This window comes from Scophthalmus maximus, chromosome 18 (assembly GCF_022379125.1).
Source record: "Scophthalmus maximus strain ysfricsl-2021 chromosome 18, ASM2237912v1, whole genome shotgun sequence".
NCBI lineage: Eukaryota > Metazoa > Chordata > Actinopteri > Pleuronectiformes > Scophthalmidae > Scophthalmus > Scophthalmus maximus.
The window spans coordinates 13,938,452-13,965,000 of record NC_061532.1 but is presented as its reverse complement, the minus strand read 5'-3'; the positions used below and the strand labels follow the sequence as shown (position 1 = coordinate 13,965,000).

Here is a 26,549-nt window from a genome sequence, read left to right as displayed (position 1 = left end):
GCTTTAATAGTGTGAATGTGGCACACTTACATGCGGCTGAGCCAGAGGCTGCTCGGGCAGCGTCGGGGGCGCGGTTGGAGGAATCACGGGAAAACATGGAGGCGCAGCGTCAGGAAGCACCAGCGCTGGTTTTACAGCCGGGAGCGCTTCACCTCCAGGAAGCGGAGGTGTCATTTTTTCAGCAGCCTGTGATCACAAGATTTGTTCATCGTGCTTCTCCACTGACCAAAAATGTGCTGTTGCGACTTGAAACACTCATTTAGAAAACACACAGGTTTACACACTGACTGCGGCTGGGACTGCTCCAGCTCCGCTCCACTCCGACTTGTCCGTGCCTGCGAGAGGTATTTTTTTTGCCCGTGAAATCTCGGTTATGAGGAGAATGTGCACAATGTGGGAACACTAACCTTTGTGGTGACTTCGTCTTGACTCTGTGGGGCTTCCTCTCCCCCGCTCAGGGCCGAGCTCTGCCTGCCCAGTGTGTCCTTGACCGGCACTGGGGCAGTTGGGCTCGCTGGGGGTGGAGGGCTCGCCTGGGGGGACCTGCTGGGCGAGACCTCCCCAGAGCCGGTGGCCTCCGCCTGTGTTTGAACGCCGTCCCTCTTCCCTCTGAGGCTGGAGGAGGTGAGGCTGCTGAGGACACAGCTGCCCTCCAGGCGAGACTTCACCTTGACCTTGTCGTCCCTCTCCTCACTGTCAAACACGTCATCCCGAACCGGGGCTTTGTCCCCGAGTCGCGGGCTGGAGTCGAGGCTGTTGAGCAGCATGGATCTATTGGCAAAACTGGCCCTGGCAGGTTTCAGGCCAGATTTGGTCTCCGCCGTCTGGAGTTTGGCTAACACACTCGGTGTGTCGAAGCTGAACTGCTTCTTCTTCCTCAGGCCGAACTTAAACTCCTCGGGGTCAAAGGTCTTCTCGAAGCGGTCCTCCTTGATCGCCGGCATGGCGAAGGGGGGCTGAGGTTGCCGGAGCTGGCTGTGCTTGCGCGGCGGGAGGGAGAAGGGGGTGCAGAGTTTCTTGATCCTCTCGACGAAATGCTCGTCGTCGAGCTCACCGGTGGCGTCCAGCAGATTGCTCTCACTCCCGGAGGAACTCAGTTTGGCCTCCGGGACTTTGAGTTTCCGCTTGGGAAAGTCCACATCCAGCCAGCTCGAGGGAGCGTCCTGCTGTCTTGTGGAATCGTCCTTGCTTAGTCCCCGTGGCAAAAGGAGCTTCTTCATGGACAAGTTCTGGATGGCTTTGGGGATCTGTTTACTAGCCTCAGGGGAGGTGGACGCTTTCGGACTGTGACTCGGCTTCTCGTTGGTCACCTCCGACTTGACAGTGTGCAGTTGTGACTGTGACGAGATGTCGCCGTTAGGAACGGGTGAAGGTTCATTAAGTGGCCTGAATGTTTTCTCAGCTGTCTTGTCTGACTCATGAACTGAAGGGCCCTGTGCCATTTCTCCCGGCCTCCCGTGCGAAGAGCCAGGAGCCGGTTCTGTTACATCTCCTGAGATCTTGTCTTCCGAGGGCTCCGTCTCGACAGCTAAACGTTTCCCCCCATCGCCCTGCCCCGCTGCCCGGCCGCTCGCCAATTCAGAGACTGACTTGGCAGACGCCACCGAAACAGATGATTCTTTCTCGGCCACGCTGTCCGTCCGTGAGTTTACCAGCGCCGGGGAGTAATTAGCCGTGTTCACAGACACTTCCTCCACTGCTGTAGTTGCTCTGGTAATAGGCCTGGAGCTGGAGAACTGAACATCATTAGCCCCGCGTGCTTGTGAGTCATCGGGCAAACTCTTCCTTTTTTCCACTGATACAGAATGAGGCTGCGGCTCCGCTGCAATGACCACGAGGCCTTTTTCATTTCCAGAGCTCTCTGCAGACTTTGCGTGCAACCGACTGGGTGCACTCGCCGCCGTTTCTCCCTCCGAGGGCCCTTCATCACTTTTGGTCTGACTCACGGCGTCATTAGTCCGGCCGGCGGCACAAAGAGCCGCCTTTTCCGGACGCGCAGCCGCAGCCGTGCGACGGACACCGTCGGTCTGGGCAGGGGGGTCATTCTCTGCTGGCCGAGGGGCCGGTTCTGGCTGGTCGGCTACTGGCTTTGTTCCGTCCCTCGGAGGCTGCGTCGCCTCTTTTCTCTCCGCATTCTTGGTTTCACCGCGCTTAGCACCGCTCGCTCCCTCTGTCCCCGAGACACTTTGTTCGCTGTCTGAAACCTTGGAATCAGGGGTATTTTGACCTGGACGCGGGAGCTGCTGTGGCTTTCCCTTGTCCTTCTCCTCAGTCTGATTTGTTTTTTCACTCCCGGCCTTTTCTAGGCTCTCCTTCCTCCCAGCGAGATTCATTCCTTCTGTGGCCTTCGCTGGGGGCGGCGATTTTTGCCCGTCGTCTTTTGGACCGGGCTGCTTTGCCTTTCCTTGACTTTTTGACCCGGGCTGCAATGAAAATCCTTGGGTGAATTTCGGCTTTAGGACAGGAAACCTGTGCTCCCCCGGCGGAGTCGTCTCAACAGGTCTGTCAACAGAGGGTGAAGGGGAGGGGGCAGGTTTTCCTCGGGTGTCCTTTGAGGCCTTCTCTCTCTCCCGTGTGAGCGTGGGGCTCTGACCTCCTGCCTTTTCCTCTTTCGGGGCCGAGACCCCCGCGTCCTTGTCAATGGGCTTCTTTGTTCCACGGATACAAGCGGCAGTATCGGGTTCATCGTTCTTCACAGACGGTTCAGGCGACTCCTCCTGTGTCTTGAGCGGCTTGTCAGTCCTCTTCTTCAGAAATGAAGAATCCAAAGGCTTCTTCTGTTTCTCTTCCACTTCCCGTTTCAAGGCATTTTGTCTGGTGTCAGTCGGTGGCTGTTTGTCCGATGCACCTCCTTGGGCTTTTTCAGATGACAGTGAGACTTTGGCAGTGAGCTGCTTGGAGGCAGGCCCAGTCTCCGCTGCATCATCCACCTGCTCTTGTTTTATACCAGTGACCTCTGGCTTACTCAAAGGTTTTTTTTCACTGTTTGGGCTGATGGGACTGGTAGGCTCTCTACTTTTCCTTCTTTTAGGGCGGGAGCCTGTTCTGCTAGGACCTTTGGACTGCGGACTAATGCTACTGGTCGCTTCGGATGGATCCCCCGCTGCTTTAGCTGAGACATCTGATTCGAGACTGTTAGGTTTCGTAGCCCGATCGCCCCTACTCGCGGCCGCCGTCTCTGTGGTTTTGGAGTCTGTCGGTCGTTCTTTTGGAATGGAAATATTAACCCCTACAGACGTGGTATCTCGTCCGTCTGGTTTTTCTGTTATCTCTGACTTTGCTGTTGTCTGTAGCTGCTCTTTAGTATCCAGTTTGCCCTGACTGTCCCGTTCCGGCAACACTGATGCAGCAGCCGCCGCAGTCAAAGTGGATTTTTGAAACATTCCTGTCATGGTTTTCTTCTGCGGCAGTGTTGGCTTAGCCCTTGCCTTAGATGCCTCTGTGAAGTTCCTCGCTCGCTCCTTGATCGTCATCGGTTTCTCCCCGACGTGTGACACGGAGCCGGTTCTGGCCGTGTCGTGACGCTCGGCTGATCGCGACCTCTGGGACGGCAGCTCATCATTTGCTTTCGGCCTCCCGGTGACTTTCCTGACCGGAGAGACATCAGCGCTCCTCGGGGTCTGGAAGGTCTTCTTCGGGCCCCCCACCGCCTGCTGGTGCTCAAAGAGGCTGATTCTATCCGCGATCCGGCCGACGGCTGATTTAGGCTCCTCATCAGATTTCTTGGTGTCGTGCAATCTGTGTGTGATAGGAGGCAAATGTCAGACATCTCATTTAATACATTTTGTAGATTTTAAACCTTTTAAATTCGATCTGCCCTACATTTTAATCTGCACTTTACTCCACTGTGTTAATCTCGAAGCATGCAGGGCTGTACTTCACGCTGTGACTCACGCCCCTGTTTCATTGTGGATACACCTGTGATATTCCACCCACCGCAGTTGACGCACAGTGGTGTTGCGCTAGACAAAAGCTTGACAGGTAGGGTAAATTGTTTGCTAATGTTGGGAGGAGCATTAGTTCTGCATTCAACCATTTGTACAAATAGACGGGCTTTCTGACGCGAGTGTTGCTCATTCACAAGTCACACACACACTTTTCTCTTTCTAACTTTAACTCACCTCGCATCGGCCTCTGTTCTGGGCTTGTCCTTTTCTCCTCCTTTGGCACTCTGTACCGCTGATTTATAATCCTGGTGGTCTGCCGCTGCACTTTGAACAGGTTTTAAAGGCACATATTTTGTGAAGAGCTTCACCTCACTCCGAGAGACCTTAATACTCCTGCGCTTGGACTCCGGTGTCTCTGTCTTCCGTTCCACTTTGTAAAGGCTGTCATCGTCCTCCATGTCTGCGCCCCCATCAACCGCACATACCAGAGTGTCGGCACTGACTGAGTTTGAATCCTGGAAGTTGTCCAATCGCTTGTCCTTATCAGAGCAGGAAGTGTTTTTCCCCCCTCCTTCGGGCATGGCCTGCGAGGTGAGCTTGTGCTCGGGGGAGGAGTTTACAGATGCCTCTGCCATCAGCGTCTCTGCACTTTTGCCCGGAGGGCCGGTCACAGAGTTATCTGATGATAGGAACCCCTCTGGGACAGGTTGGGCACTGGGCGGCGTTTTATCCTCGGGGCTGTTCCCTCCATCTCCCTGAGAGTTCTTCCTGTTTCTCCTTCTGGCTGCATTTTTGCGGCCCATGCTGTCTGCCTCTGTTTGTTCTTTATCAGGTTCAGGCTCTGACCCTGAGTCTTCGTGTGACTTCAGTGGCACTCCCACTACGGCACTGTAATAAGTCTGTGCCCCAACAGCGGGCTCAACATCCGTCCTTTTATTCTCTGCACTTGTTGGATCGGAGCTGTTTGGTAGATGAAAACCTGCTGATGGATTTGTCTTTTGCAAAACCTGTAGGCTTTTTGTGACTTTGGTGCGGACGACTTCCTGTTCCGCACAAGCGTCCCGGCCGCAGTGCGTCACGCTCGTCTCCTCCACGTACACATGGAGCGTCCTGCCTGACTGTGCCCGTGCGTGTCTCTGGGCCTGAGGCCGGGTGTGGGCCCAGTCAGCGCCCTGTTTGGAAGAGGAAAAGAGATGTGTCAGATGACTGGCATTCCTCTCAGGATTCCCGCTCTCTGAAGTAGCGCTGCTGCTCTCCTCCCTCTCCTTGCCCTGCCCTCTTCTCTCCTTCCTGCACTCCACAAACCCCTCCTCTTTTGGACCTCCTTCTCCTGTCTCAGTGCTACTCACAGCAGAGTCGTGTCTGTGGGCAGACTGCGTGGCGTCCTTCTCCTCACAAAGGAAACGGTCTCCGGAGAGACCCAGCGGATTGGGACCGACGCTGTGGTCCTTCTCCTCCTCCCACTGTTGCTGCCGCGGTCTCAGCGACTCCTCGCTCTCCTCGTCTCCCCCTGACTTCAGAGCCTGATCGCTGGTTGGGGAGGCATTTTCAGTAGGACTCTTCGGACCCGTTGCCTTCCATGGAGAGAACCAGCTCCCGATCCGGCCCAAGACCCCAGTGCTCGACTGCTCCTCGGGGCTCTCGGACTACAGGAAAGAAAAAAAGAAAAGAAAAAAACTCACGTAAATGTCTGCTGACATCCACAGTGAATAGACATGCATATTTAAACATGAATAAGTGCAAACATTATAGGTGAAACGGACATGAGTTACACACGATGTGCAAATATCATAAGTTGTCCATGAGCAAACGAAGGGGTGCAGGCTTGGGATCCAGAGTGATTTATAAGTAGGGATTGTTTGTTCACAGACATATTTTTAGTATGGCCATGCATCTCTCGGCACATAGTGAAGACATGCAGGAGTGCTTATAGGCTGTAAGCTTACCGTAGAAAATACCATATCATTCAGACTCTTTATGTAGGTTGTGAACATGATTTTGGTTTAGAACAAAAACTCCTACAGAGCATAAGACAAAAACAATATCATTCCACCAGGATAAACAATAGAAAGTGTGGAAGAGGAGAAGTTCACCATGAATTCTGCCTTATGGTGATAAAGTGATAGATCCATCCTCAACTCTGGCTATAACAAATAAGAATAATCAACTTACCCTTAATTAGACATTGAAGAAAACTTTTCGCCCCCCACCCTGCAGCAAATAAACCGGCTGTCAGTTTGTACAGATTAAGATCTGCACCATGGAGTGTCTAACAGATAAACATGCTGTGTTTAATCCTGCCTGCATCCAGTGAAGCATCCACAACTGCACGAGTGCGCCGGACTGTGGCATCGGGGATGTGCGTGTTGCTGAAGTTCTGCCCCTCCAGCGGGAGCTGTGGTGCCTTTACGTGCTCCTCGTAAACCTCAGACGCGAGCGACTCTATGGTGTATATTTCATCAACAGACGATTTTCTCCAAGTCAGCCACCTGACCTGCACCATCGTTTGGCTGAAATTCATGTATATTAAGATTTTTTTATTTTTATTGTAGCCAGTGACTGGCTGCTATTAGCAACCAGCAGGCAAAACAGCGTGGTTGGTTATGTTTTCACCTTCCAAGGGAAAATGTGGTTATGGATACACCTACTGCGATGGGAAGTGCCACGGCAGAGGTATTTTGCAGGTGTGTTTTTAGCTGCGGACAGATTTTGTCACCGCGATGGCATCACAACCACGCGAGGTGGAATCACAAAACTCAAAATTGAGATCAAAATAAAGTTCAGTGTGTGGGTGTGGTGTAGTCTGACTCACACCATGTCCCCAATCCACCCAAGGTGGAAGAGGCCTACTCACTCTTACCCTGCCTCTTATTCAGTTAGGTTACGGCAGGAAGAGTTTTGGTTGGTCAGGGTTGGCGAGGATTTACCAGAGTAAGCCACAAAGGCCCACGGGGGCAGATGTGTGTGTCTTTCTCCTCCCCTTCTGCTTCCTGTCTCTTACCGTTTTTCAAAATCCCCGTTTCCATGGGAAACAACAAATACACCCTGGAAATGGAAAAGTTTCAATGAAGACTTTGACTGTGCGATCACACAGTTGACATATGCGTTTTGCTGCTTTTGGAGACAAATTTCTTTGCGGGAAATTTGCCATTTTAACGACAGTGATCGCACAGTTCTTTTAGTGGGACGCCTTTTCACTGTGACAAGGAGTAAGTCGTGACAAATTCCCTCACTCTGCTCTGTCAGGGACTCCTCTAACAGAGCAGAAATATTGTGTGACATGTGAGACTTTTCTGATATATATATGCCTATAGATGTACTGAGACAGTAAGTCCCTATGAGTCACTTCTTAATTGTTAATGTTTGTGTATATGTTTGTGTATCTGTGCATTGCATACAGTGTTAATGTCAATAAATAAAACATTAACGCTGGGTGTGTCTCTGTGTCTCTGTATATTACTGTAGTCTATTTGTTGTTCTGCTTTAGAAATCGAGCAGCTTTGCTTTTCAGCAGCAAGAGAGTAAAGAACAAGTAAAGGGTTCGACATAAACATTCCATTTAATGTTCGAGCAAATACAACTAACACTGAACAATAGGACAATGAAACACTTTGAATAACAAAATAGCATGTACGGGATATCTAAGTGTTGATACACCACGGCTTGGCACAGGTATCAAAGTGTCTCTTGGTCGTCAAATGTGTGAGATACTTGCTACAAACATGTAGTTTCCCACAAAAGTCTATTATGTTTCAAAGGCCAGACCCAATCCATCCAAAATAGGTCCAGACTAGACCTGTTTATTGATTAATCGTTTAGCAATCGACCAATGATTTAATCGCCATCTATTTTGACAATCGATAAAGTAGTTTTTATGGAGAGAAAAAAGGCAAAATTATCTAATTTTTAGCTTCTTCAATGTGAATATTTTCCTGTTTCTTTGCTCCTCTGTGACGGTAAACTAAATATCTTTGGTGTGTGGACAAAACAAACACCAGCTTGGGACACGAACGACTTTTCACCAATTTTAGGACATTTTATGGACCAAACTAATAATCAATTAATCAAGAAAATAATCGACGGATTAATCGATTATGAAAAGAACCGTTAGTTGCAGCCCTGCTGTTGTGTATCACGAATAAATGAATTAAACCTGATTAAACAGATGGTTAGAAATGACATGTCAAGTAAAGTGACGCTGCTGCCCCGAATTTGCTAAATCACCTCATCCGTTTGTTTGTTTTTTCTTTGCCTGACGGGTGTTGAAGTCAAAAATTCCCACATTTATTTGAGCACTTGAAGGCATCAAGAGACCGTGCGGTCCCAACGCGTCCAAACAAAGTTTTCCAGCGGAAGTGACGTATTAACGGCGGCCTACTGAGTCTGCTGGAGAGTTTTTTTTTCGGTTTTCCAGATCTGCCTGCTCTTGTTTCACTTGGCGGGCTCCTCGAGTCACTCAGTCTTTCCATGCTGCAGCGAAGTCGACAAACTTAACCCCTTTGTGTCTCCTTCTCCCTGGGTAAATGACGATTGTTTCGACTTAAAAAAAAGAAAAAAGAAATCGCACAAAGGAACCATAGACACGTGATATTATTAAGGCCTTCTTTTCTTTTTTTTTTCCACTTTTGTTATTTATTTTAATTTTATGTGACACATAGTCCAACCCTGCCTGTAGGTGGGGGAGTGGCCTTGATAATTAGTGTCTTCTTTAAAAAAGATATTATATGTGCCTATTCATGTTGGATATCAGTGATGAGTTGTTTGGAAAATGTTTGCAGATGAAATGAAAACAGTTACAGGCCCTCGTTAATGATCGAATTTGAATTTGAAAAGCTTGTTCTTTTTGGAACCACCCAAGCAATCCTGCTGAACGTCTAACAGGTATCTCTGCACAATCTGTTAAACCAAAACGCACACAGTTTGATGTCATCGACCGACAGGGCCCCCCCCCACCCGAGTTCACGTCGTTGCCAACAGAGACATGTAGAGAAAAGAAAAACCTTACCATGATCACAGAGCGGCTCTCCTGTCCTCTCCGGCTGCCTCGGGGGGAATAACCTGGTCGAATGCAGCCCGCTGCAGAAGCAGCCTCAGCGGAGTGAATCCTCCCAGTGCACCGCCGCCTCCCCGAGGAAACCTGCCCTCAGACAGACAGACAGACAGCCAGCACGGGGGAGTCCGCACCGCAACGTCCAATTAATACTTAATGCGGGCTAAAAGTAGAACAATACCAACGTTGACTCTTGCAGAAGGCGACGCCGCTTGTGTCATTGCGAGTGTTTGCTTTTTAGAGGAGTTATTTCTTTCGAGGGCTGGGGTAAGAGGAATCTGCCCGGGCCAGGTACCTTCACACACCCCGAGGCTTTTCCAGCACCATGACACACGCAGCCAGCTTTGGCGGTTTAATTGTGCAACCGTGTCAGGGCCGCATGCAGAAAATACTTTGCTGGATGTACAAAGTTGAGTCTGCGCAGGCTACTTCCCCTTCAATCTAAGAAGGACCACCGTTTTTTTTGGTTTTGTTTTTGTTTATGGAGGATTACAAAATTATGGGGAATTAAGAGATAAGAGATAATCCTTTCATGATTCCCGTGGGGTATTACTGCAGCCCAGAGACAGAATTAGAACTGTATGGAATAATTAGACACAGAATACACAAATTTGGAGGAGTGGTTACTGCAATACCACCGCAAGTGACAGAGCAAGTCAGAGTAAAGAGAGTAAAAAGGTCAGGGGAACTCATCAAATTCTTAACTGGTATTGTATGCTCTTTATCCAACAGGTGCTGTCCGACCCCGGACTTCAACAGGTAAGGGCCACATTTACACCTCAGCCCCTTTATCATTCACAGTCCACACACACTCACACATTCACAGATACATGCTAATACAATCCCCCCCCCCCTCCTCTCTGACTGTGGCTTCCTCATGACTTAATGATGTGCAACAGAAACCAGCCTTCTCATTCTACACCCGATGAAATATTTACACATTGCCTTTCACCTGTTTTGTCTTAATAGCAGCATACGCAATCGGGATAGTGTGGCAGGGTTTTTATCCCCGGTGACATCTACGGGAGTGTATTAGGGCCAAGCAGAATAAAGAAAAATGTTTATTTTTTTCAAACATTTTGTGGCAAACACTTATCCACAAGGGTGTTGAATCAGGAGCAACCGGACTGGGTTGTCGTCCGTGTTGGTAGATTTACTTGAAGACGTTTCACCTCTCATCCAAGAGGCCTCCCTTCAGTTCACTTGGACCTGGATGAATGAGACAGACTAAGTAGTCAGTGTTGGGTCTCTTCTGGAAACTGTGTCTGTTCGGAAGGAGAAACCTCACGAGGGCTTAAAGATGGAACAGCTCGTATAGCTGTCGGTCGCTCCTCCGACTGGATTCGATGGATCGGAGGTGTCGTCCTTATTCTCGACACTTCAACTTCATCCTTGACATTTTTCGACTTTAATCTCAAAAGGAAAAAGGAAAAAGAAATATCTTCCTCCTACTATAATGCCGGGCCCTAATAATCTTCCATAGACATCAGATGTGTAATTTAAGAGAAAAGAAACTTTGTCTGGCTTGTTTGGATTTTATGCTTCTCAGAGGTCACAGGGAGTCAAAGCCCACGTTGGCATCTGCACAACCGTGCCGATTTCCCAATGTCTAATCCCTCTGAGGAGTACAAGTGTAGTTTTACTGGTTTGGAACTAATTTACAGCCCCCCAAAAAAACCCAGAGGAATAAACATGCACCGATTAACGTCCGCTGACTCCACTAATAGACCCCGGATTATAAGGAGTTGCTCAAGCTCTTGTTTTTCACTGGCAAATTCCAAATTAAAATGAGGGGATGAGTCACACATTCTGCTTCTCTGAGCAACCTCTATTTGGCCAATTATAATATTCAGAGTGTTAAGAAGCCGTGGCCTTTTTTTTTTCTTTTTAAGAAGGTATTGATTCATCCTGATACACAGATACAGACATGCTCGCCTTGCAGCTGCGAACACCAGGCAGCCTCCCTTTGTTGCAGTTGAGAAAACGGTTTCTTCTTCTGTATCCGCCCAGCTTTCTTTTTTTCCTTGGCAAGATCGGATTGAATTGAATTTGCAGCCTGCTGGGGCCAGAGAAACAAGTCTCGGTTAACAATAAGTTTGAGGTGCTTTTCCTCCGGCCTTGTACCAGGAAAAGGCCCTCTCCACTGCAGGTCTAATTTTAAGGTAGATTCTTCCTTTGTCAGGCGAGTGACACTCGACTGTGGTGTGCGGGTTTGACAGCCGCAATGCAGAGAGATGAAGAGACTCGGGTGTCGATGGTTTGATCGGCGGTGCCCATCAGAGCGTATCTACGCTGTGCATCTGCCAACGCACAGCGTTCACCGACGCCGATGAAGCACTAGGTACGTAGCACGTTCTGATTCGCAGACGGCACATTACCAGCAGCCATCTTTTAAGTGACCTCCGTAGCCGAGACAGGTGGCTCAGATAAGCCCAAAAAATGATTCTGTGAATTTTAATTGGGTTTATTGAATTTGCCCGAGGCATGCACAGATACGCAAATGCAGGATCAGAACTCAGTGACACTTCGGGGAATTTGGACTGTGGACGCTTCATCTTCGCCGCATATCGTCTTCTTTGGAATGGTAATGGTGTCGTTTTGTAGACATTGTATCGGCCCTGCTGATCGTGCGTCCTTGTGCGTGAACGGCATACGATATGTTGTGTCTCTTGTCGCCTTTCGACCGAATATATAATTACATATTTGACTGTCACTTTCTCTTTTTTAACACCCCCCCCCCAATCCCTGCAGGATCGTCTGCGTCAACAAAATGCCAATGTTTTCCTTTCTCCCAGCTTGACTCTCTCCCCCTCTGTCGGCCCCCTGCCGCTGCTCATTTGCTGAAGCCTCATTGCGACCCGCAAACTGTCAACCACAATGCCCACAGGGTCCGCCTTGGGGCAATTAGGGACTAGAGCAAATGGCAGACCGGCTGTGTGTGATCGGGTGGGGCAACTCCACTGCCCCACCCGCTGGTTGTCGACTCTCACTGCACCCGTCCGGAGCAGAGTCGGTGAAGATGTTCCAGCAGTAAATTGCAGAGGCTGAATTTTGTCCATCATCCCAGCCTAAGGACACTTAGACATGCGGACTGGAGGAGTCGGGACCTCAACGCTTTGATTAGTGGACGACCCGAAGTTGTGTTTTTTTAATATCCTTGGCCGGTGTGTCAAGAGGTGCAACCTCTGAACATCAGTCAGCTGCGGAGGTAAAGGGAGAGTTTGAAGATGAATGGTTTAGCCACACTTTTATTCTCAGCCCGGTGACAAAGGCATCAATGATATTTGTGCCATGGGTGGTATTAGGTAGGGGCTTGTTGAGTGGAAAGAAAGAAAGAACCGATTCTTAGCACTATTCGCCATGACAACTGTCGTGATAGTTCATTGGGCAGAAGCTAATAAATTGCTTCTTACGTAAGAATGTGATAATGCACGGAAATGATTAAATAATAACATTCCCTGCTGGTGTGCTTGCTACAGAAAAAAACCACACAGAATACACTGCCTTAACTGCTAAAAGCCTCTTCTGCAAATGGTTCTGGGAAACTAATTAATCCCAGTTGTTCAGCCTGGTCCCAATGGCCTGCCCTTCAACAAACTTGAGATACTACTTGTCAGAGGAGGACAGATGATTGTTGGAACATTTACTTTCTTCTGGCACGAGGGGAAAATATTTAATTGGCTGTTTGACAAAATCTGAAAGACTGATTCGTCGGAGCCAGCGCTGTGTCAATGTTATTGACTCTCTGGCATTCACAGTACGTCCTTCCACCAGCCAAATACGTGTCGCTTGAGCATTAGTTGATACATGACAATGATAGCTGGATATGTTCCTTTGCACAATCACCACCTGATATTGCTCAAAGTAATAATCATTTTGTTTTGAATGGAAACCAGATAAAGACACAGACAGGAGTCCGTACGTGTTGTGAGTGAGCTCTTCCATCAAATCATTTCATTATTATTACAATACTAGGTGTAATTTGATATTTTTTCAGATATTCTACTGCACTGCCATCATGCCGAGAGAAAATATGAGAAGGCTTCTCTGATATTAATCTACTTAAACTTGCCTTCATGCTACTTTAATGGCTACTTGTCAGCAGCGCAACAGGTTTTGAACGCAACATCGACATATTATCACTTTATACAGTTGACATGACCTTAACTTAACATTAAAACAATATAATTCATTTGGAAAAGTTTGTTATTTCAATATCCAAACTTCTTTTAGCCCCATTTTGGTCTCCTCCACAAACTTAGGGAAAGAGTTTGGCTGCGTAGATGCTAATTCCACTGTGTTTTATCCACTAGTCCCTAACTTTGCCTGCTGTTTGACACTAGGCAGGCGGCGTACAGTGGGTGTTACAGTTTGTCCTGCCTAGTCTGACCAAAATATTTTGTTTAAGGGCCAGGGAATCAAAAGAGTGAGTTAAGAGATACTAATATGTCCCATGTATTTGGAGGCAGCTGCAGTGTTGGTGATAACCATTGTGTAATGTTAACAAATTCTATACCACACCAAGGATGAGTTGATTTCCAAAACCTTACAGGCTTTATTAAGTCCAACAGAATTCTGACTCCCAAAGTATTATGTTACATTATCATCCAAGGTCTCTGTTCACCCACCCCGTAAAAGAACAATGATATGTTCGATTCAGTGCTACCAATTAAATGGCTTAAGTACACTTCACCTTTTCTTTTTTCCATTTTAAGGCAAAGATATTGTGTTTTTAATCTTCTTGGTTGATCGATTTTGTGTCTTGTTGGGGAAATAATGTTCTCTGGCCAGAATTGCACAAGGAAACGAGGCAGGAATAGTAATTTGACAAAACATGGCTCCCTGGTGACTACTTTTTTATCTAGTCCTGTGCAGCAATTCATCTTGTCCAGGATCCACCTTCCATCCCAGAGGAGCCGAAGTGAAAGGTACCTTTTGCGAAGGCAGTTCTGCCTCCAGGATGAAATGTCTTTTTTTTATAACGGAGCTGCACTTAATAAGGAATTGTTGACCATCGCTTGTGCCGATCATTTGCCGTTCTGAACCTTAAAACACTCGAGGCAGAGAAGCTTAAGAGGAAGAAGAAAAAGGTAGATGGTGTGAGGCTGGTGAGTGTGTTTCCCCCACCTGGGTCACAAATGGCCCTGTGAAAGGAGAGCAAATAATATAACAATACCACATATGTCCGCGCCTGCCGTTTCTTTGTAGAAACAGCCTCAGTGGATGTCACAGTGAACCGGAGGTTCATACACCAAATCATCCTCCCCCAGTGTTGAACTGTGCTCCAAATTCACAAAGTTGGGGATGTTGAAGTGGGAGAGGGAGGCACACTCCCTGTCCGTCTTTCTCTCCTCAGTGAGTCCCCTGAGCTCTTGGTGTCCCCCGGCTCCCTCCACGTCCTCCTCCATGTCATCCATCCCCGGGGAGCTGATTCCTCTGGGCCGGTTGCAGGTCCCCTGCTGGGCTCCAGCCCCGGCGTGCTTTCCAGCTCTCACGCCTTCCGGTTTCTGCTTCCCCTGACCCTGATCCTCCTCGTTGATATAAAAATGAAAATACGAGCGGGACTCCGCCAGCAGCGGACGAGAGAAGGCTTTGTCGTTTTCATCCTGGGGGCCGCCGATGTCCACCAGACACCTTCCTGGTTGGTGACGCTTTTCAGCGGAGTCGGGATTCCTGTTGGGGAAGAAGGGGAAAATCCAGAGTGTGATCGCAGCAGGGAAAAGGCCTTGAAAATATGAGGCGCTATTTATTGTATATGTTGTCTTGAATGTAGCTCTAGGCAAATTCTTCATATTACTCAAGATCCCTTGTCTTGATTTGCTCTTTTTTTCACCATTTTTGAGTCTGTGTTGACGCTACAAGTCGTTCCAAAACCTCCCTCTGAGAAAGGAAAGGGCGAAATGAAATACTGCCAGCCAATAAGTTCTCCATTTCATCTCAGCTCAACCTCCGTGACTTCCCGTCGGTTTGCACTACCTCCGAGCCAAATATCAGCTTTTCACGGAAGCACAATAATGTCAAGCGTACAACACGAAACAACCAGGGGTGGTAAAACACCATCTCCGTAACGTGCAGTGTGGGGGCTGAATTGCCTGCACTCTCCTTGGTGCTGAATGGGAGAAGGGAGGGAAACGTGGGGCCGTACAGCCTTCGGCAATACTCACTCTGGATGTGGCGCTCCCGTCTTGGTGAGCAGCGTGAGGACAAAGAACATGAAAATGACAAACACGGCGAGTCCCACCCAGAAGCCGATGACGATGGAGTCTGAAAAGCCAGAAAAAGAAAGAATTGTATGACACTTTATGAACTCATCTCAGACAGGGATCCAATTGTTTTTTCCCTGCGAGGAAAAAAAAGACGACATCCTCTGTTTCAAAGAGAGCGTACAGTATTTACAAAATGTAATTAGAGGAAGACTGCAGCCGCCTCCTTGTCTGTTGTGTTTGATGGATGCCAATTATTTTCTTCCTTTCATTAAGTGGCTGCATCATTACAAATGGAGTGTAAAGCGCCAGCACAGGTGCTGCATGAAATATTGCTTGCCAGATAGAGAGAAAAAAAAATGTTTATTGACAAGTAGCCCCGTCAGCACAGCTGGAGCAATGGACGAAGGATGAATGTGCCTGGGGTTAATTAAAAGTCGGAAGGATGAGTAACCCCCGGTTTGCTGACACAGATCCTCGCAAATACTGAACACTCATGCACAAACAGGTTCGCCCCCACACAGACACACACACACACACACACACACACACACACATTTTTAAAGGCAGTAAAAGCAACGGAGGGCTGCATCGTCGATGCAAGCGCAGCCACATTCAGCTTACATCTGTGCGCTTTGAGACCCTCGAAGGACACTGGCTCCTCGTCGTCGTAATACTCGTACTGCCACACGTAGTCGCCGCGACGCGCGCCGGTTTGGCTCCGGTTGGTCATTTCAACTCCGTCTTCTACGAACCTTGACGACGGCCAAAACGAACCAAAATCAATCCCGCGAAGGAAGCTTGATGTTGAGATGTTTCAATGTTGCATGGCGTTTACGAAGCACAATCTTATGGAGGCACGTGAGAACCGCGCTGGCTTTCGGGTCCACGGCGTGTGGATTTGGGTAATTACGCAAACGAGCTCCTTAGATCTTATGCGCGCGTGGTCCGGCATTTGGAAACGTGCCAGAAAGGCTGAGGACTGGCGGGGAAATCCATCGTTTCACCGTTACGCAACCCCCCCCCCCCCCCCCGTGCATCCTCATGTGCGTCCTGATGGAGAAGCAGCGACCTATTGGGGAGCTGCTCAGTGCGCATCACCCTCATCCAACGTCCTCTTGCGCACATTCACTCCCTGGGTTACTGACATTGCTCTCCACAAATATGATATTATATTGAACCAGTAAGTGCAGGATGCAGCTCATTATCTTTGAGGAGGGTCTGTTTGTATTGAAACTGTACCTAATTCATCAGTTTATTAATAATTTAAAACTAAATGTGTGGGGGGGGGGCTATATTTGTGAGATGTAGACAGATATGTATTTCACATATTCACACAACAGTCTGAAAAATGTTGGTCAGTCAGTCAACACACAAACTTATTTGACGAGTTTTCCCACAAACAGCTCCACATCTTGAAACACGTGAAGTAAAAAATATTTTTTTATAATTGATGGAAACTGCAGTGTTGACTTAACGCAAGCAACATATATCACGTGTAAGGAGAAATGTTTCAGATTTGGTGGGCGCATGTTGGTAACAAAATCAGCCATAGCATTTTGCATAAAATGTTCAAATAACGTGTTATTTGTCCTGCTGGTGAGGGACAACTCCAATCTGTTTGGTGACATCTAAGTTATACGGTTTGTGAAAAGACCTATGGAAAAGACCCGAGCATTTTTACACAACTTGCCACCCAGTGTACACATGAGATGGGAAATGCTCATTAAATCTAAAAATACCACATCTCCAAATGGACCGCCTTTCTTCCCTTTGTAAATCTTCACTCAGGCAACAGGCTTCATTTGTAGTCAGGCATTACTAACATTTTTGAAGAACCTCTTAAGCAAACCTTCTGCAGACATCCATCCATTTACTGATGCTCCAAAAGGAATTTTTCCCCCCTAATACCTCAGGCCAATATCTGCCATGTGCCTGCACAATTCAGCTTGGTGCCTAATTTTTGGTATAGCAGGAATAGTTTTGTTTTTTATGTCACCACAGCATGTTGATCAAGCCAGATTTGGAAACTTAACCATAACTATGTATGCACATTTTGAATTAAACCAATAACATTTTTCCTTTTGGTCATAACAAGAGACCAAATTCCTTATATCGGCCGTTATGCAAAAACCAGGACCGCATTCAGGTACTTGCTTTTTAATATCACATGCAAACAGTTTCACAATGTAAAGAGTAAGGTAAGGGAATGACTGCTTTTGAAAATAGGCTATGACTATTGTTTGTTAACTAAAATACTTGATCATGAAGGAATAAGTGAACATGAATTACTAGATTTGGGCAGAACAAAGACTCTTGCCTTATTGAAGCTGAAGCATTAAAGCTGAAAGCGCTGACAGCCCACACATCTTACTGTTCTCTGGTGCTACAGGAAAAACACAGGGCTATATTCAAGAATTCTACTCTGCACTAACTTACTTTCACTAAATTATTATAGTTCATTTAGTTGTATAAATGCCCTGAATATTGTCACTAGATTACAGAAATCAGCCCAGTTCATGTCTGCATCAGTTTTGAAGGCCTCCTCAAAGTTTGCTCTCAAAACCATTTTGTCTCATTCATCCGCAGGTCAATGCTGCAGATTTCACTGAGAGGAGTCAGATATTACCACTGGGTCTGCTTTCGTATATGTTCTTCATTTGGACTGTGGCTTTGTTCTCCGTTAACTGCAGTGGTCATGGTGAGATGATATGTCGTGAGGGACTTGATCAAAGGAAATCGGTCCAGTTGTCGCTGGCAGCTAAACAGTCAAAGAGCTCTTTAGTATCACCAGCACGACTCGTACACCGCCCAATTTTTTTCCCCCCCGCAGTAAATGAATTCTTCACAAAATGAAGCTACTACCAGCCGCTGCTCTCAACTGGTCCATTTGTGAATTGAAGATAGAAACATTTAAAGACTCCCAAATTGATGACATGGAGTATTCAAAGGTTCCGCGTCAGCATTGTTGCGACATGAAAAGCATAATTAAACGGCCGGGATGTTTTTATCCCCGCTTGGTCAGTATCCGACCTTTCAATTGAGCCTTTTTTGCTCCCAATGAGAAAAAAATTAATAAATCATGCACTGACTCATTCATTGCATAATTCCGGTATGTGCCTAGTGCTGTGCTCATTTTCAGTTTCAATCCATGTCGAGCTACTTTTTTATTTCTCTAGAAGCTCGATTTCACTAAGGTTGGGATACGGAAAGCCTTCCTGTTGTTCACAAGTGTTATTTTTCAGTGTGGCAGCTGTGATGGAGGAGCCTTCTAAACCCCCCCCCCCCCAAAAAAAAAACAAAAAACCCTGCTGCATATTGAGCAGTGCCGAAAGTGAATCCCAGTGCAGAGGAAGGAGAAGACAGGGCACTGTCATCTTGACCTTTTTGCTTTGGGACTTTGGTCTCTCTGCAATAAAGACGATTGATAACAGGAATTAGGAATTAATGGAAGAGGCAGGTTACCACAAAAACATGTTGTTAAGCTCATTCTTTGTTGAATATTAAATTCAGAAATAAAACAAGAACTACTAAAAAATATATTGTAAGCGCTGTAATATCGTTGATCCATGTTTTTCCAACTAATAGCCATAAACGGTAAGCATAGAGACACAAGTAAGTCATTTATTGTTTCATGCACCACAGTTTGCAGTTGAATTTACAGTATTTGACACTGTTTTCTCATGTTTTTGTCCCGGCTGCTTCTACTGTGCATTTTTTTTTACCGATGCAGATGGTTTCCAAGGGAACACCCAAGACTTCAATTATAGTGGACTTGGGATCAGCCTGACCTGCTGCATAGCCATTTCTCAGAACATTACTCAAAGTTCATTGAAAAACACATAAACAGGCACTGCCATGGTCACTCACGACTTCATCATGGCATCACATTACGCCAACGGCAAAAAACTTCAGGGCCAATCTCAAATGATTTTGTACCATGGGCTTATTGAATTTCAGCTCCTGGCGGTCGAGGATTTGAGGACTGAAATGGAGTTGATGACTCTTCCTCGGCAGACCTGGATGGATTAAGGACGCACTATTTGCTCGAGCTCAGTTGTTATTCACTGCCTCTGAGCCCGGTTCATCATTGACTATTGACTGTTCACTATATCTGGTTTTGAAAAGTGCTATACGAATAAAGTTATTATTATTATTTTTATTATTATTATTATTCAGTAAGGGTTATTCAAATTAAATGAAATCGGTGAATTGAAAAGTTTAAGTTATTCAATGTGTATTTGTAATGTTGGTATACAGTTTGTCTCAGTGGAAGCTGCGATGTCTATAAAATGAGTTCTTAGGTTTAAATCTATATGTCAATTTATTGATTTTGAAATGAGAAAAAAAAACATAGACCTTAATTTTAGCACAAGTAGCTCGTCACTGATTAGCTGGGGATGCGCTCATCTTTTGTAAAGGAATCGAGACTGTCCTCTCCTTTCTCAGGTGGTCGCATGGAGGGCTATTTTCATCGTCAGGGTTTTAACCATGGTCATCACTCAAAGAGGTAAGGAGAACAAAAGGTCAAAACCACTGTGCCCTGGAATACATTTAATGAATAGTCCTGCATGAACAGAAAGTAAAGACTTCTTTGGGGGGGAAAAAAACAACATCATTATTATATATATCATTCTGTGGGTCTCGGTGGAGATGTTTTGCTCGATTCTCGTCTGATGATGTTATGCGATTGGTTTGGTTTGTTTCTTTGTTAGCGGGAAGGATTTATACGATAATATTTTCAAAGATGGGTCTCGGCCATGATAAGGGGTGATTAAGTTTTTGGAGTGATCCGGATCCGGATCTGCAATTTCTGGAAGGATTCTTCACCATTGCGAGATGGGGCTAAAATGGACATTTAGACATTTTGACATATTTATCACATAGCCTAAGCTTTTGCAATGCCCAGGCAAGGGCTTTTAAATCTCATGAAACTCAAAAATAACAAACATAACTTACCTTTATATTCTGCAGTTGTGCACCAGCTTAACTTTTTAAGTTTGAATCCAGGTTGACAAAGCATCACTGACTCTGAAAGTACTGACAACAGTCTGCTATGATCTGCTTTTTTTCTCTATTATTGTAGTTGTGATATGTGATACATAACCAGCGCATCCATGAACCCTCTCGGGATCATTTTTGATTCAGAACATTTTAAGGAACTTGAAAATTGTATCTGATTTGTATGATTGTTGTCGCCATCGTGTCAGTAAATCCTTTGAGTACTGCCAAAGACAAATCGGGGCTTGACTCAAACAGAGGAGTTCTCCATTTGGAACAAAGGGAGACTGTTTGTCTTCCCAAATGTGTGTGTTTAGAGGAGGCTGTTGGAGTGTGAATTCAGGGAGGAGAGAAGAAGAGCATAAACATCGCGAGTTCTCTGATTTGCTTAATCTCTTAATTAATGTATGACTAACCCTCCCTGGAATACTGACAATATACAGTAGGCTTGAAAGCATTTTCACTCATGTTCTACATTAATTGATGAATGAAAAAAAAAAGGGGCAAGGTTTTTCTTTCAGTATTTATCTTGTAGAAAGATTACTTTGTAAAATCAGGAACCCAGTGTGAGCCAAGTAAAAGACCAAAGAATAATAAGAAGAATGTGGTTACATAAGGGAAATGAAAATGGTTCATGAACTGCCTCAGTCTGGCAAGCGCCGTCTTTTGTTTGATTTCAACAGAAGAAGAAAAAACACACTGAATGTCTGATTTTAAAAAATGTGTTAAAAGAACAACAGTGTGCCATCTACTTTTCTTTATGCAGGTCTCAGTCTTTGTTCTTTCTTTATGCTTAACAAGCCAATGAGGGATAATGGCTATTTCCTGGCTCGCCACCATGAGTGGGCCTTAATATTCTGTCCATGGTTGCGGGGTATGTTTTTTTCTCTGGGCCAGACTCATTCAGAGGTCATGGAGACGTCGCGCAAATAATGGCCCTGCCTCTACGCTCTTCTGACCTACTTTGCATTGTTACCGCCAAACATGACATGTGGGTCTCTATCGATGAAAAGAAACATCGTACACTTGTAACACGCAGTAAGTATGGCATTGACCTGGCCACATCGCGGACACACAAGCATTTGCTGTATGCGATGTAATGTGTTTGAGCAGCGTGTGATGTGATGTGTGTGAATATCTTTGCCATTAGAGTTCAAAGTATAGTTAAAGCGGTGAGATAAAACACAAAAGACGCTGGCAGAAGAGGTGGCTGTCCAATTAGAGAAGGAATGAAGGAATGACTGATTGTTCCCTGGCCGCGAGTGTTGTGAGGTGGATGGAGTGTAGTGGACAAAGAAGTCATTGGGTGGTTCACCTTCAACACAGACACACACTCAGCACGTTGGATCAGGCGATACACTCACAAATGCGTGGCAACCCGCTATCTTTGGAATGCGAGGTCAGCCGGCAGTGGGAGAATCTGCTCTGTGCGGAGTTCACTCGCTCTGCCACTCAGGCGGCTTGCATCACCTTTGTTTGGGCCAGAAATGCATCAAACAGACTTATTAGTATCACACTGATCCCATTACCATTGCACCCCCTTGCGTGTGGCTCCCCGCTGCCCCCTGCCGTCAGGTAACACCACTTGTTTCAAGTGGACTGAATGGGATGTGCAGCAGTTCAACATGTGGAGCTCCAAAAGTTGAATCATATACAGTGTTATTAGGTTTTTTTTTCCCTTATGGCAATGTGATGCATTCGAGCTTTGCATCTGCTGAGGTGTTGCCACCACCAGCCCCCCCCCCCCCTGTCATTGAATGAATGAAGGGCTGACGCGTGTCAACCCCCCCTCGTAGTGCACGAGCCTCCACCCATCGACCACCTCGGCATGCGGCGACACCAGGGCACGTGTTTCTTCACACCTCGCACCCAAATGGCTGCGCAGACCGAGATACTGAGGAGAGGTGGAGAGGTGGAAGGAGCTCAACGACATTTCATAACGTAATCTCATAGACGTAAAACTCAATCATTAATCCATGAAGGTGCCGTGTATCCATCCTCATTCGAATCATGTTACCTTACCTCTACCTGGTGGACTGAAATGGTCCCTGCACCTGTGCTCAGAAAGCGTCGAACGTAATCCTGCATTTAACATCAAATCAAAGATGTATTAAAAACCCAGGACTAATCGTGGAAAACGGCGTCAAACAGGCCAATGTCCACGGGGAACGTATTTTTAATTATTCATTCAAAATGAAGAAGCAAAGGGGCCAAATGTTCCGGAGTTTGCTGACGTGTGACTTCGCACCTCACCACCGTGGCGCATGGAAACACTTTGGGGGACGCGTCAAAGCGCAATTTGGCACCGGCTGCCGGGGCTCCGATAAATAGGGGCTTCCTGGCTTTCAGCCTCACATCCCCTGAGGACTTTACGCAGGACTGACAACCACGAGGAGCCATGGACACTTACTCTACTAACGGTGGATTAACTTCTGTTTTCGCCGGAGGCAATGTTACCCAGCAGCAGCAGCAGCAGTCCGATTTGTGGAGACCGTGGACTGGGACCGACGGGAAAAAACCCGACGCACACAGGGTGAGTTTCGTTGAGTTGAACTTGATGTAACTGACTAAAAGTTTTACAGTCAGTGTTTATCCAAATCCAAATGCTATTAATGGATTAAAAATGTCTAACGAGATCGCTTTGTTTTTGCTTTCAGATGAATTCCGTACATGGAGACCTCTCTGGTGCCAAGTCCCAAAAAGCTCCTCACTTCACTCACCCAGTGAAGTAAGTTTGTTTACTTCATCACGTCGCTGTTATTTCTTATGCACGATAACCCCCTTTGTTTGCATATCTTATTTATGCATTTTTCTTTTTTCCTCTTCGAAGGTTGTACTGGCCGAAATCCAGATGCTTCGATTACATGTACCAGGACGCAGAAATGCTCCTGCGCAACTATCCGGTCCAAGCGACCATCTGCGTCTACGAGGACTCCAGCAGCGACGAAGACAGCGACGACGAAGAGGAGGAGATGGACAAGGAGCTGAACTAAATGTCCCCCCCTCGAAATCTTAGAAGACAATCCTTTGCCTAATGTGATAATATATAATTCTCTTAATTTATTCCTGTAAATATATATGTAAATACATCCTTTTTTATTTCTATATACCAAAAAAGAATGCCAAATGCTTAAGTTATTCATTTTCTACCTCGTTTGTATTTTGTTGAACATCGCAATAAATATACATAAAACTGAATGTCGTTGTCTGGGGCCTGATATTGATTTCAATATTTCTGTCTGTGGTTCGTCACTTATGCAGTTTCACCTCACGATGAGGTTTTTTTTTCTGTTAGATCAGTTCATTTCACACAACATACATGATGAAATGAGTACATGTGGGGTGAGGTAGAAACCAACTTCTATAAAAAAAAAACACACCCAAAAGTTGCATATGCAATTCAGAATATACAGAAACAGCAGTACATGATGATTGATTCGTGTATTGGTGTTCGATTATTGTTTGGAGCTATCAGGACACACATATCGTTTTCAAGTTTCCAGACTTTGCACGGCTGACACGTGCGCGCCTGTTTGTGGCTCGTGGGCTCTTTTTCCCATGGAGAAGTGCAAGGTGGTAAAGTCGCCGTTTCCTGCGCAAGTGCGCAAACTGCTCGACACGTGCGAGGTGCCAACCGCGTCAGTGGAGCTCACAAAGATGTGGACTGAGATAGTTAGAGGCAAAAAATAAAGAGAGAGAGAGAGAAAAAAAACTCCAGTAAAACCAACAGTTTAAACTAAAAATCATATCTACTATAAATCATTTGGCTGTGATGTTTTATTTGTAAAGAGCCAGGAGCTGTACTCTATTCATTCTATTTTCTCTACTCACAGAGTCAAACATAAATGAACTGTTCAATAAAAAATCAGCATGAAATCAGTGCAAACTCCAACACAGCAAGAGAACACCATGTGACCATCAGTGCTGGATTTACCCATTATGAGATGCTGGGGCAACAAATAAGATGTTGGGCCCCTATTGGCCCCCTCGTCCTCCTGCTCGTCGCATGCATTATGAAAGTACACCACAGACTACAAACACAACATTATATTCTATCTAGATAGCTTTTGCGGAAAAAAAACAACATAACTCCTCACCTAAAACGTTCAAGTTCTTCAAGCTGATTTTGGAGCCCCGCCACAAGACAGAACTACAGACGAGGAAAAGAGACAAAAGAAGAGAAAAATTCATTTCAACTGATTTTGTCCTGTTGATATTCCAAAATTTTGATATTTGCAGCCATTTGAATTACAAAAAGTGACATGACACATTAAGAACCTGTGAATCTAGGTAGGGTCTGTCTATCTATGATCTGTTTCTGAAACAAAGAATATGATGTTCTTATTTCAGTACACATGCAGCACAAATTGAATACCCTCATAGAAAAATAAATAAATAAATAAAATAAATGTTGCACAGGCTTGTTTCTTCAGTGCATGTTTTCACTCCTGACTTGAACTCTTCAACTTACCCCGGTGCCAACCCTGCGAGCCGGTCCGTGGGAACCCTCGGGATCACCTCGAGGTGTTCCGCAGGGTGCAAAGTTCACACACCTCTGTGATGGGAGACACGGAGGCCTCTGCACTGGGGACCTCAACTGAATAGATCGCTAATTAAGATTGTTTTAATGAAATCTTCCACTCACATTTGATCTCTCGCACTCTCAGCGGAGTAATGCCAAAGCTGATTCTGCCACTGTCAAGTTTTCAGAAGCTGTGTAGCCAAAACATGCCAGGTTGTACTGAATGCTTCCAGGAACAAGAGGCCGCGGTGCGCGGCTTAAAATATCACATTCTGAGCATCAAAATAAAATGTAATACCCCCATGCAGATCTGATATCAGGAGTTGTGATGGAGCTCTGATAACCTCTTTAACCCTGGCCTGGATTTCCCAGGGTTGGGTGTCAGAACTCGTGGAGTGTCACTTACTTGGGTGTGAAATCTGCTCACCTCCAGAGTTAAATATAAAACCAGGGACCGATGCCCAGTCCGATGAACTTGTAACCTTTACTGCACAAAGTTTAGGTTGGAGTGAAGTATAAACCATGCGCCTCTCGTACCGGGGGGCATTTAAATCAGCATAGAACCTCTGTGCGTTTCAAATTAGACGCCGTTAGTAGAAGTTACACATGTTAGGTGTGTGAAGTCAAAGGCTGTCGGTGGAAATCCTGAACCGAAAAATTATGCGGTGGCACGAGACCGGGGCCGTTTCCTCCTGTAAATGTGTGTGTGAATGCACATGACAAACTGTTATCAGGATTAAATCGACATTATTCTAAAAGAAGCGTTTTAGGTCGTTTCATGCTCTCACTGCATGTCAGTGTGACCCCTCCGGTGAACTATGCTACATGTTTTCGACTTTCAGACACGTGCTTCCCCTTTTTTTCCCAGGAGCTGGTGTGAATGTGTGGGCGTGAGGAATGCACACCTAAAGGAATGGACGGTGTTCAGCCCCGAGTTTGACCTCCGGGGTCACGTGTGTCACGACTGCCACACACCCTCTCCCTCTCTCTTGGCCTCCTCAGCGCCAGCGTCTAATAAGTTGAAGCCAGTTTTTGATATAGATATGAAGAGATGAGGTTTCCTCTGGTTCAGTCTCATTGTTATTTAAGGGTCTGTCGATCTTTGTGCTTTCTCTACAAATGTATTATTTCCCATGCAGTATCAACACACTTTGGTGACTTTCAAAAATAATCTTGTCCCATATGATATGGTTTTTATTTTTATTTCAAATTTTTCTTTTTTCTTTTTAAACTGAAAGTTCATTAGAAGAGAGTGTCGCTGCTGCTGGCATGACCCTGGGAACTTGGGCTGAGGTGCCGGTGTGATCGCAGACACCAGCGGAGGTGACGAAGTGTGACTCGGAGCCGAGCTGAGACTGAGCCCATTCCACCGGCTTCCCACACTCACACCTTCTCAAGGTGGGAGAGCTTGTCGTGCTGTCAGTTACCATTTTGATATTATGATTTTAAAATTTTTTTTTATTTATGACTAGTGTTTATGCAGCCTTGTTGTATTTTGTCTCAAGGGCAGTTCAAATGTGAGCCGAAGGGGGGCGCTGTGGTTCTGCAAGTGCGCAAGTTTGTGTTTTCCAAAAGCGTTCACAAACAGGAAGTGCTGCTTGATGGGGAGTAGAAAAACTTGGCGGCACTTACAAACTCTTGTTTTGGAGTTGGTAGTGTGGATTATTATGTATGGATATAAATGTTCCTGCTGTGTGAGTGAAAAAAAAACATAAGCTGACAAGTGATTTCCCAAGCACTGACTGATCATGCTGTAACAGTAAGTACTTTTTTCTACATGTGGATTAATTTGAAAAAAAGATTTTACCTGAAAATCTATCAAATTAGCAGTGACATCAGATATTGAATGCATTTGTTAAAAGTGCCTTGGTGTGCAGCAGTCTGAA

At 46.0% G+C, this 26,549-nt stretch overlaps 3 protein-coding genes across 4 annotated transcripts in view; 1 reads left to right on the top strand and 2 right to left on the bottom strand.

The window, feature by feature from the left end:
• Positions 1-6,249, bottom strand: part of LOC118289934 (beta/gamma crystallin domain-containing protein 1-like) — a 24,032-nt gene extending 17,783 nt beyond the window's left edge. The window contains exons 1-5 of the mRNA XM_035617179.2: positions 6,060-6,249; positions 5,834-5,905; positions 4,122-5,533; positions 408-3,738; positions 31-186 (exon numbers count right to left, since the gene is read on the bottom strand). Of these exons, the coding sequence (XP_035473072.2) occupies positions 31-186; positions 408-3,738; positions 4,122-5,533; positions 5,834-5,881 (4,947 nt within the window). The 5' untranslated portion in view covers positions 5,882-5,905; positions 6,060-6,249. The remainder of the gene's footprint in view (positions 1-30; positions 187-407; positions 3,739-4,121; positions 5,534-5,833; positions 5,906-6,059) is intronic.
• Positions 6,250-13,468: 7,219 nt separating this feature from the next.
• On the bottom strand, positions 13,469-16,220 carry LOC118289936 (melanocortin-2 receptor accessory protein 2A-like). Its single transcript, XM_035617181.2, has 3 exons — positions 15,765-16,220; positions 15,102-15,201; positions 13,469-14,610 (listed from the first exon to the last, which is right to left on the bottom strand). Exons 1-3 carry the CDS (start codon positions 15,871-15,873, stop codon positions 14,154-14,156), a joined length of 666 nt encoding a protein of 221 aa, XP_035473074.2. The 5' UTR covers positions 15,874-16,220; the 3' UTR covers positions 13,469-14,153.
• A 2,244-nt stretch (positions 16,221-18,464) lies between these two features.
• On the top strand, positions 18,465-23,319 carry LOC118289937 (protein ripply2-like). 2 transcript variants are annotated; one of them, XM_035617182.2, is made up of 4 exons: positions 18,465-19,650; positions 22,589-22,674; positions 22,799-22,869; positions 22,972-23,319. In XM_035617182.2, the coding sequence occupies exons 1-4, from the start codon at positions 19,632-19,634 to the stop codon at positions 23,132-23,134; spliced, it is 339 nt and encodes a 112-aa protein (XP_035473075.2). In that variant the 5' UTR covers positions 18,465-19,631; the 3' UTR covers positions 23,135-23,319. The 2 variants fall into 2 exon arrangements, with proteins under 2 accessions (XP_035473075.2, XP_047184604.1); XM_047328648.1 differs by lacking the exon at positions 18,465-19,650 and having other exon boundaries at positions 20,484-22,674.
• Positions 23,320-26,549: the final 3,230 nt, after the last annotated feature.

Bases quoted from the DNA above. Each gene is read 5' to 3' on its own strand.
- LOC118289936 (XM_035617181.2), bottom strand. From the start codon at position 15,873: ATGACCAACCGGAGCCAAACCGGCGCGCGTCGCGGCGACTACGTGTGG. The intron at 15,202-15,764 runs GTAAGCTGAATG...CTGGCTTTTCAG, and splicing joins GGGTCTCAAAGCGCACAGAT to ACTCCATCGTCATCGGCTTC. The intron at 14,611-15,101 runs GTGAGTATTGCC...CTTCCCCAACAG, and splicing joins ACGGGAGCGCCACATCCAGA to GAATCCCGACTCCGCTGAAA.
- LOC118289937 (XM_047328648.1), top strand. From the start codon at position 22,540: ATGGACACTTACTCTACTAACGGTGGATTAACTTCTGTTTTCGCCGGA. The intron at 22,675-22,798 runs GTGAGTTTCGTT...TTTTGCTTTCAG, and splicing joins AAAAACCCGACGCACACAGG to ATGAATTCCGTACATGGAGA. The intron at 22,870-22,971 runs GTAAGTTTGTTT...TCCTCTTCGAAG, and splicing joins CACTTCACTCACCCAGTGAA to GTTGTACTGGCCGAAATCCA.